At 35.3% G+C, this 10,426-nt stretch overlaps 1 protein-coding gene and 1 long non-coding RNA gene across 6 annotated transcripts; both read left to right on the top strand.

Annotated features, from left to right (window-relative positions):
- Nucleotides 1-587: 587 nt before the first annotated feature.
- On the top strand, nt 588-7,293 carry LOC137708604 (metal transporter Nramp1). 5 transcript variants are annotated; one of them, XM_068447722.2, is made up of 14 exons: nt 588-724; nt 1,008-1,153; nt 2,190-2,268; nt 2,357-2,397; nt 2,701-2,779; nt 2,868-2,972; nt 3,664-3,773; nt 3,870-4,051; nt 4,137-4,206; nt 4,473-4,646; nt 4,746-4,850; nt 5,241-5,372; nt 6,447-6,542; nt 6,788-7,293. In XM_068447722.2, the coding sequence occupies exons 2-14, from the start codon at nt 1,034-1,036 to the stop codon at nt 7,130-7,132; spliced, it is 1,638 nt and encodes a 545-aa protein (XP_068303823.2). In that variant the 5' UTR covers nt 588-724; nt 1,008-1,033; the 3' UTR covers nt 7,133-7,293. The 5 variants fall into 5 exon arrangements, with proteins under 5 accessions (XP_068303823.2, XP_068303820.2, XP_068303824.2 ...); XM_068447719.2 differs by having other exon boundaries at nt 592-750; XM_068447723.2 differs by having other exon boundaries at nt 627-750; nt 1,011-1,153.
- Nucleotides 7,294-8,543: 1,250 nt separating this feature from the next.
- LOC137708348 (uncharacterized) lies at nt 8,544-9,833 on the top strand. Its single transcript, XR_015958346.1, has 3 exons — nt 8,544-8,699; nt 9,311-9,462; nt 9,712-9,833. It is a non-coding gene; the product is annotated as an uncharacterized LOC137708348 (long non-coding RNA).
- Nucleotides 9,834-10,426: the final 593 nt, after the last annotated feature.

The following is a 10,426-nucleotide window of genomic DNA, read 5'->3' as shown; positions in this document are numbered from 1 at the left end:
TAGCATGGGTTGAGTTGGGTTTTTTTTAATGGAAGAAATTAGATTTTTTAATGGAATTGCAGAAAATTACAAAATAATATTTTTACCATTTAATTTTTGTTCTTAAAGGCAAAAGAAAATTAAAAATGATAATTTTTTTTTTTTTTTTTTGTCTAACGATAGATTTTGTTAGATTAGTCATCGACGGAGTTTGAACTCACGTTATCATGCAATGGCTCAACTCCTTTCCACCATAGTAATAAAAAATAATTTAAGTCCTAAAAATATTTCAATATGTAGTTTAGTTCAGTACATCAGCAAACACTTCAATATTTTTATCATATTTAGTTCAAGCCAATTCAGTTCAGCTTAGTCTTAGAAATTAGTCTAGTTTGAAATAGTTTGTTTAAGAATATTTCTAAAAGAAATGTCAAAATATTCAAATAAACAATAACGGTAAAAAAAAATTGCAACAATATTTTTTAACAGTGAAGTCAAATCTGATGCCAAAATCACGCCCGAGTTATGGTTTTTCTCCCGCAACACGTAGCCACTTTTCTCCTATTGGTGGGATCCGATACAAAACACCCTTTGTCAAAACAGAAAGAGTCCAACGCTCCGAGTGACAGCGATATTTAGAGAGAGAGAAAGAGAGTATCAAATGTGTCCTTTAAGAAGAGCTCTCCGGGGATAGAGCTTTTCAGCTGCTGCTACTGACCCCATTTTCTCCCAGTTGACAGAAACAGTTGAGTTTCTGTTCCTGCAACTTAAGTAAGTCCATTAGGGTTCTGCTCTATATGCTGTGACCTGTTGTTTCCAGTCATTCTCCAGAAACAAAGACTCCAATCCAGGATATTGCTATTTTTATCTGTTTTCTTTGGTTGCCCACCAAGTATTCGAAGAAATCTTGAATTTGCTGTAAGTCATATTTTATCTGCAAGTTAACCCAATTCTTTAGGTTGGAACTTAGAAATGCTGTAATATGAATTTGCTTCACCATGATGGAAGCTTTTTTTCCTTTGTTACAGTAGTGGTAAAGTAAAGGGTGGAAAAAATGGCTGCGGCCAGTACGGCTTCTGCGCAGCCACAGTTCATTGCAAGCACTGGAAACCGAAGCTTCTCTAATGCACCGCTCATTGAGGACACGGATACTGAACAAATTGTTGTTCCTGATGTGAGTTTCATGTTCTAGTTGTCATATCTATGCATTTTGTTTTGATCTTAGTGTATATTGTTGTTGTTTATTGCATTCCATAAGCACAGCAATTTGTTATTAATTTCAAAGTAAAACAAGATGGGTATAAGGCTATAAGCAACTCCAAATTGGTTGCAATAAGCATTGGCTGAAACTAAACACTTGACTTCTATCTATGATTCTATTATTATATGAAATTCCATTATCTGTAGGGGAATTTGTTTTTTGTGCTTTCTTGGTAATTGTATAACTCCGCTGAACAAAGCATGTTTCATGTTGTGTTTGCTAATTATTTAACTACGCTGAACAAACCATAAGGTCAAAATGGGATTTGCTCCAAGCAGAGAAGGGATGTTTCGTGTTGTGTTTGGAAATGAAGAATGACAAGCATGGGAGTTTTTTATCGATACATCACCATCTAAGTGGAGAGGAATGCAGAGCATGTTGGGGTTGCTTCTCCCTCTGTTAATTGTGCACTGCTACTGGGTGAAATTGGAGAGGTGTCTGAGGAAGTGGGTCATTAACAGTGTAAACCTTGTAGAAATCCTTGACCATGGTGCTACTGAAAATACAAAAAAAATATTTTGTCAAACTATAAGCAACTCTGTCGTTTGAATAAGCAATGCATGGTTACATCAGCTGAAAGAATCATCAGCGTATCCTGATGCTGACCATAGACAACCAAGCTACGTTAGTTAGATTAGGAGATCCCTGTAATTAAAAAATTGAAATTTGTGTGGTAAATGGCGCGTGGATTCATATAAAATGCGAAGTTCACCTGAAGATGGTGCTTCAGGTGGATGATAGACTGAAAGAGTTACTCTTACTGTACTCTATATTGTCCATATGAACAGGTCAGTCTATGCCAACTGAATTTCTGCTTATATGCTTGTCTGACATGGTCTATTTATTAATTTATTTTTCTTGATTTATTTCTGATGGGAGGCATGTTTGGGATAATAAATGTTCAAACTGAATTCCTTGATAGATGACCATCAACATTTTGTTCATACAGAAGACAAGCTGGAAAAATCTCTTTGCCTACATGGGTCCAGGGTTTCTTGTTTCAATTGCGTATATAGATCCTGGGAATTGTGAGATCATAACTTATTATTTACTTCATGCTTCTACATTTGTTTTGTTCTCTTGAACATAACCTCATGTTTTGTGGTTGGTTTACAGTTGAGACAGATTTGCAGTCAGGGGCGCAGTACAAGTATGGGGTGTGTATATCATTAATGCAGTGTTTTTGCCTTTGAAATTAGATAATTTTAGCATCTTCGAGAGGATCCGGAACAGAACATTTTGAAATGGCATTTTGTTAAGTTTTATATCAAGTCCTGATTCTCTGGAATGTAATGTTTTCATTCTATCCTATGAGCCACCTCATCAATCTAAAAACTACATACTAGTTACAGATATCATCTACTCACTGGCTTAGTTTCCAAATTATTTTCTTGTAACTAAAGAGTGAAGTAAGCCATAAAAATTGATGGTAACAGTTCTGAGAAAATCTCTTTTTGTAGCTACTCTGGATAATATTAGTTGCTTCATGTGCTGCTCTCGTCATTCAGTCCCTTGCAGCCAATCTCGGGGTAGTCACAGGCATGTGATTTTATAAGTATTTTTTTGTAAATTCTTCTGACAATATTTTTTCTCTGCATTTCTTATAAAATGCTTTTCTAATTTGTAGGAAAGCATTTAGCAGAGCACTGTAGAGCGGAATATCCTAGAGTAACGAACTTCATTCTTTGGGTTCTTGCTGAGATTTCTGTAGTTGCATGTGACATTCCTGAAGGTAATTTTTTGCTTCTCAGATGTTGGTATAAAGTTCGGTTATTGTCATTTCTGTGGGCTTTGGTTACTAAAGAATTTAAAGATTTGTCTTTTTCAGAAATTTGGTATAACTGGAATGTGGCTGTTAGTTAGTTTTGTGTTGTTTTTGTAGTTTCTAAATGTCAGGGTGATGGTGCTATTTATCTTGTTTTGTTTGTGCCTTTGCAGACTTCTTGTCCGCTCTTGTATTTTTATTGTTTCTTTGCAATAAAAAATTGTTTCTTCTTCACAAAAAATTTGTTGGTATAAATTCAGTCAGAATAGAAGCAGTTAAGTTTTCTAATTATGTTTTATTTTGTATGTTTAGAAGGTTTTGATAAATGTTAAAGGTATAACTAGTTTAGCTGTCTCACGCGCCTATAGGAAGTGATTTTGCTCTGTAGTACTTTTGCTTACTTGTGCTTTTTAGGAGCCAATAAATTTGTTTTTATTTATTTATTTTGGATATAAGAATTCAGATTCGGGATTATTAACAGAAAAATATATATGTTTGTGGATCCACATATGTACATCCATGATTTCCTTGTTCATAAATAACTTTGATTATTTTGATAAGATATGAAGATAATGAGGTATCACATCTGTCCATTAATAGTGGTGAGTTGATAAGATATATGCTTATTCATTTCGTTCCGACTGATCTTCCTTACCAGTGATTGGAACTGCCTTTGCATTGAACATGCTCTTCAACATACCCATATGGATTGGCGTACTTCTGACAGGACTTAGTACATTGATTCTTCTGGCATTACAGCAATATGGGGTAAATATGTTTTTTATATTTCTGGAGTCTTGGAGATCTTTGGTTTCCATGCCTACAATTTAAAATAAGCTACCCAAAGATTTTTTTCATTTACAGGTTAGGAAACTTGAATTCTTGATTGCATTTCTTGTACTCACAATTGCTGGATGCTTCTTGGCTGAGCTTGGCTACGCAAAACCTGACGCTACTGAAATTTTGGATGGGCTTTTTGTTCCCCAACTCAAAGGAAATGGTGCTACTGGTCTTGCAATTTCTCTTCTTGGTGCTATGGTTATGCCGTAGGTTTCTAGTGTCTTCATATATTCATTACTGGTTTGTTTTGTTTAGTTCTTTCTGCTCAGCAGCTTTAGCTACTTGCTACAGGCACAATCTCTTCCTCCACTCTGCATTGGTGCTTTCTAGGAAAATACCACGATCTGTCCGTGGCATCAGAGTAATTAATTTCCGTTACTGGTTTTAATTTCTTGCGTTATGACTTATGAGAAGTTTGTTGCATACTTTGTTGAAAAAAAAAACAAAAGTTAGGACTTCTCTTTCTTCCTCCTTTACTTTATGGGTTCTTGGATAATTTATTGAAATCACCTCTAAAAAGACTTATGTAGGCAAGATTCTCTCGATTTGTTGTCCCCTAGCATAATGTTCTTAGAATATGGCTGAACATACTAAGAAATTATATCTGACAAAATATTTTGTTTGCAGGAAGCATGCAGATTTTATATGATAGAAAGTGGCTTTGCTCTCATGGTGGCATTCCTAATAAATGTATCCATTATTTCTGTAAGTGGTGCAGTTTGCAATTCCCCAGATTTGAATGCTGAAAATAAGATGAACTGCCAGGACTTGGATTTGAATAAAGCCTCCTTTTTACTAAGAGTACGTCCTGCATTGGTTATCATATGTTATGTTAAAATTTGTTATATCCCAAATTAAGAGGTCACTTTCATCCTGATGTTTTATAATTTTTATTTACAGAATGTTTTAGGTAGATGGAGTTCCAAGCTTTTTGCTGTAGCATTGCTTGCATCAGGTCAAAGTTCTACTATAACAGGAACATATGCGGGGCAATATGTTATGCAGGTATCTTGCTGGAAAAATAACATTCGTTCCCTTTAATACACACGCTCGGAGTTCAAATATAGTTAGTGTTGTCGGGTATAAGCTGTTACTTCTCTGTCCTGGTCTTCCTTGATACAAGTCAACAAGTAAAACTGTACTAATGTATTAGCATTTTTTGTACTGGTCATCGATGAGTGATTCCTAGATCACCTTCCTAATTCTTGTTTCTAACTCAACTTTTAGTATACAAATTTAGTGTTCAAGGCGTAATAATGTTTTTTAACTTATATATGGCTGCTTTGTATCTAAGAAATACATTTCTCTGTACCACTGGTTAATTGAAAAAGCAAAATTAAATTTCATGTGTCTCATCGTGTTTTTAACTTTATATTCCTTTATTTTCTGTTGAAGGGGTTTCTTGATTTACGACTGAAGCCATGGCTTCGAAACTTTTTAACCAGATGCTTGGCAATAGTCCCTAGTTTGATTGTTGCAGTCATTGGCGGTTCTGCGGGGGCTGGACAGCTGATTATTATTGCATCAGTAAGATAAACTCCTTATACTATATTTTACTTCCAAATCATGCGTTGTCCTTCTCTGAAAACTGCTGTGTTTTTTTTCGAACACATTTTACTAAATTGTTTGAACGGATTGAGTTATGGTTGTTGTAAGAAAATTATCCCGTTGAGTTGTGAGTTTGTTCCGATGGAATGTATTACATGCTTGAGAGACCTTATTATGGGGGCTTCTTAGTAGCTTTGTTTATGCCACCGGTATAGTCAATTAAAGGATTTGCTTCACCCGTTATCTCTGCCAAAAGCCTCCTTAATAGTGACTTAGCATTTCACACTAAGCAAGTAACCCTCCGTAAGGTCAAGCTTTTATACTCTGAGAACCTTACTCAAGCACCATTTAGGAAATCTATCTTAACAGATAGGGCTGATTCTGTTGACAGATGCACAAGTGGAATTTTACCACATTGTTTCTGAATTAATGATTGGAGTTCATAACGTTATTGGAGTTCATAAAGTTACCTTTTTGTTGGAAAACACATTAAAATTTTCTCTTAAATTTAGTGACATTATATCATGCAAAGCGAGTTTTGTAACTGTACCCATTTACCAATATTCCGGTCCAGGAATCAGAGTATTACTAAAGTTTTATATTTTTCGTAAGTTGTTATGTTTTCTGTAATGGTTGAGTGACTATTTGGTAGCGAAGATGTGTTTTTTAAAGCGCAAAGCTCTTTACTAGCAAAAGGTCATTAATTTGATCTCAAAATGAACTGACAATTGTATAATTTTATTTGGATCTGTTCTGTCCATTTGGAGGGCCCTGAAATCAACGGACAAGTTGAAGCTTTTCCATATTGGCCTACTGGACATGTCATTTGTCCGTGTCTATCACTTGTTTAGAGGTTCATGGAACATGTTGCATCATTTTGCCTTGATATCGTGCTGCGTTTGAGGACTGTGCTGTACTGATAAGAAACTTTTGAATTGTTATTATTCGTTTCAAATTGCATATATACAAGAACAAGCTGGATTATGCATATAAGTAATATTTTAAAATTGACTCATGTCACTAACTACAAATCTTATGATTTTGTGTTTATAGATGATTTTATCATTTGCGCTGCCTTTCGCTCTTATTCCACTTCTTAAGTTCACAAGTTGCAAGACGAAGATGGGGACACATGCCAACTCTACTGCGGTAATATTTACAACTGACATATGTTGCTAGTCATTTGTAATAAATTTGTTTGCAAGTCCTTTAGTTTTATTTCTAGAAGCTTTCTGGAGCGTCAATTGCTTAACATACTTCAGCATTGCATAGATAAAGCACTTATGAATTTCCCGAAAAATTGTTTTTTTCCACTAAGCCAAACTGAAACTGTTGTATGCTCCATAGCTTGGGAAATCGTTTTTATCAGCCATGTTATATGTCTCCGATTGCAGATTTCAGCTCTCACTTGGATCATTGGTTCTCTGATGATGGCCATAAATTTATACTACCTGATGAGTAGATTTATCAAGTTGCTTCTTCACAGCCACTTCAAAGTTGTGGGCATTGTCTTTCTTGGAATATTAGGATTCTCGGGTATGGGATTGTATTTGGCTGGCATCGCGTATCTGGTGTTCCGTAAAAACAAGGAGGCTACGCATCTTTTGGCCCTAACAACGCCTGAAAGTAGGCAAACGGAAACTGGGCAGCAGGGTCCTGGATCGATGTATCATCTCGAAAGAGAAGACATTATGAGCATGCAGCTGCCTCAGAAGAGGTCTACCGAAGATATAGACTGATGAGTAGTTGCACAAGATAGATTAATAACGGAGTTTTTCTCGGACATTAGGCACCCTGAAAGGAAAATAGTTGTCTAAACTAGATCAATAACACATCTTTTAATTTACTCTTGTCGTTGTGTTTTGACATAAATCAAATATAATTTGTATTTCCCCCATAAGCTACTTCCACTAGTTTTTCATTTTCCATCTTTTAGTCTCAAATTGAATACCAAACAACCCCTTAAAACATGCATACGAGAAAGTCTTCCTTGACGGCCCTCAAACACCAAAGAGAACATATGTAACGCTTTACATACAATTTATCTATTGTCAAATGATTGGAGATATAAGAATGGTATGCAACCAGTTGCATCTGAGCTCACATGACATTGGGGGAGTGTAGGGAAGGTTTCAAATGTAAGTCCAACCATATGGTACAAAGTCTCATGTCTTTCATTTATAATCCAAACAAGTATATAACATGTAGAAAAATCGTATATTGTTCATGGGACAAATGTTTCACATTGACAAAATAGATCATAATTTAATACTTATTCTCTAGCGAATCATTTGTTTACCAGACCAGACTCATAGCAATCTATCAAATGCTTCATATTTCTTGAGTGATTTTTTAAACACAGCATTTTGCATGAAAAAAGGTCTCTCTTGAATAATTAGGTGTCTACTTTTCTAATGGTACAACTTGAAAATTAACATCCTTCACTACACGAAGTTCTTTGTATTTATTCAACTTTCATTAAGAATAGCTAAGTAAAAGAATACATATATTTTTTAATTACACCTCTATTAAGTAATAGTAATAAAATTGGTTCGGTCTCAAATTTATAGCTATATAATATATATAGAAGGTTTTATCGTACGTAGAAGATGACTCGTTCTAAACGTAGAATATATTACACCGTCGGCGTCAATCTATCTGCTCAGTGCATACTATAGAAAAGGGGGGAAAATATAAAGGAAAGTCTGGAGACGGAGGAGAAAATTGCTTGTAATATGAGATTGGAGTTACGAGTCTACGCAACTATAAAATAAAATACAGTTGGTGGGGATTAGAATTGAACTTGATTTCGTACATTACATGGGTGAAACTTCTGAAGGAAAAATACCCCCTTTTTTAATGGCGGGATGGGATGTTTGTTGAGCAACATCAACATTATGGTATCTTTTCAACCCTTCCCATACGGTCAATACATAGGTACCGTTTGGTACATGAGATGGGACGGGACGGAAAGAAGTAGGACAAGCCGTTCTATCCCATGTTTGGTGCGCCTAAAATGGGTGGAACACGCTGCGGGACGAGTTTTGGGTAAATTTTGGTTCCACCTCACCCCCTGCAACGACTCGTTCTACATTCGTGAAATTATAACATTTTAAGACAAAAATACCCCTTATCTTTATCAATATTTACACCATCCAAAAAACAAACCCTAAAATTCTATCTTCTTCGCTCCATCTTCTCTGCCTGCCGCTGACTTTTCCCGTAGCCTTCCTCCTCATCCTCTCCCGTAGCCGCTGCATCTCCAGGTTCGATCTCGATCTTCTCCCGTAGCCGCTGCATCTCCAGGTTCGTTTTCTTGATTTTTCCAGGAAAATTTTCAATTTTCTGGGAAAATAGGATGCTTATGAGAAAATAAGTTAGTTTTCTTGGTTTCTCTAGTTTAACTTGTACTTGGGAAAAAGAACAAAGTCTGATTTTTAAGGTTTATTACGATTCTGGTTTGTAAAGAATTGAATCTGGTACCGAGCTGTGCGATTTAGTGGGTTCAGTTGTGAGCTTGGCTTTGTATGATGGAAAAAGCTGGTTCTTTAATCTGGGTCTTCCTCCTTTTATTCTTTCTAAGTTGAATTTTAGTACTTCAAAATTTTTGATAATTTTTTGAATTTGAGTTTCTGGGTTGCTCTTAAATTGGAGCTTTTGTGTTGGATATTTTGGTTTTTTTTTTTCCCTTTATTTTCTGATGCAAGCACTGTTCCATTCATGCAATTTTGGCTTCTGAAACTGGGTATTCTGCAAAATTTCATCAATTTATCAATTGGGTTGTTCTTCTTTTGTGATTTCGAGAATTTGGTTGTTCTTGTTTTGTGAGAATTGGGTATTTAGTGATTGCACATTGTCATGGTTTTTTCACTATTTCAGAAGCAATGCACATTGTCATGTTTTTTTCACTATTTCAGAAGCAATTGATTGAGTTGGATGTGATGCTGCTGGAGCTGCAAATCGTCGAGTCTTCAGAATGAGCGAGTCTGCAGATCCATTTTGTTTTGATTCTTATATAGTGTGATAATATTTTGGGTTAGATGTTTTTTGGAGCGGATTTGAAGCAAAGGTGAGAGAATGCGATAAGCGAAGGCTTTCTTTTTTTGCTTAAATGCTTTAGATTTGGTGGAAAGAATTTGCTTCCTAAATTTGAAAGGCTTTGCTGTATTAGTTGGAGTTATAGTTCTGCAACAACAATCTCTAAGGATTTCGTTGTTGGCTAACTATTTAAGGCTTTCATCTTCTGTTTCATGCAATTTTGAAGAGGATTCGAGGTCAGTTTTTGATGACTCTGTAAAATTGTAATTGTGTGTTGTAGATGAACACATTGTGATGTGCTAATTGGGGAGTTGGAGAATTGAGGCCTCAAAGTCCTAAACCAATTCAAATAATTAAATTCTTAATTGAATTTGCAGATAGAGTTGGCACGTTGTCTGAACTGGAACCGGATCCTCTCAGAATCCCAATAATCTGAGCCCAATGATCATTTAATCCGGACCGTTGAAATTTGATACAACTGCTACAATTATTATAACTTTTAAAAAGACTTCCTATTTGTAGCCGTTAGATCAAATTTCAACGGCACGGATCATTTGATCCTTAGGCTCATATTATTGGGTTCCGAAGGGGATCGGTTTCGTCTGAATTGAACAAATGTTCTCACTTATGTGATAGAGAAAGTGTTGTTAGGAATTGTGAATCAAATACAATTGTCACACGTCAGAAAAAGTAATTATCCTTGTATAATATTACATATTAAGTGGTAACTTCCTAAATTGTATTGAAGTATTTTAAGATAAAAGATCACACCTTCGTATTAATAGTACATTGAAAATTCCAAACTGTTAAAACAATTTTGCACAATAGTATTTGCTTTCCTTTTAAATTTCTTTTTATCCATTTGCTTATATGGAGAGATTTTACCGTGTACTATAAATACGGCTCCGTACTCAAGTGTTATAAAATAAGTGAGAAATTTTTTTTTTTTTTTTTTTTTTGAAGTGTTCATCCACTTGTATAATAATACTTTATAT

This window comes from Pyrus communis, chromosome 17 (assembly GCF_041283825.1).
Source record: "Pyrus communis isolate YQ-2024b chromosome 17, ASM4128382v1, whole genome shotgun sequence".
NCBI lineage: Eukaryota > Viridiplantae > Streptophyta > Magnoliopsida > Rosales > Rosaceae > Pyrus > Pyrus communis.
The sequence above is the reverse complement of the archived record's forward strand: the minus strand, read 5'-3'. Positions and strand labels throughout refer to the sequence as shown.

Bases quoted from the DNA above. Each gene is read 5' to 3' on its own strand.
- LOC137708604 (XM_068447722.2), top strand. From the start codon at position 1,034: ATGGCTGCGGCCAGTACGGCTTCTGCGCAGCCACAGTTCATTGCAAGC. The intron at 2,780-2,867 runs GCATGTGATTTT...TCTAATTTGTAG, and splicing joins CAATCTCGGGGTAGTCACAG to GAAAGCATTTAGCAGAGCAC. The intron at 4,052-4,136 runs GTAGGTTTCTAG...TACTTGCTACAG, and splicing joins CTTGGTGCTATGGTTATGCC to GCACAATCTCTTCCTCCACT.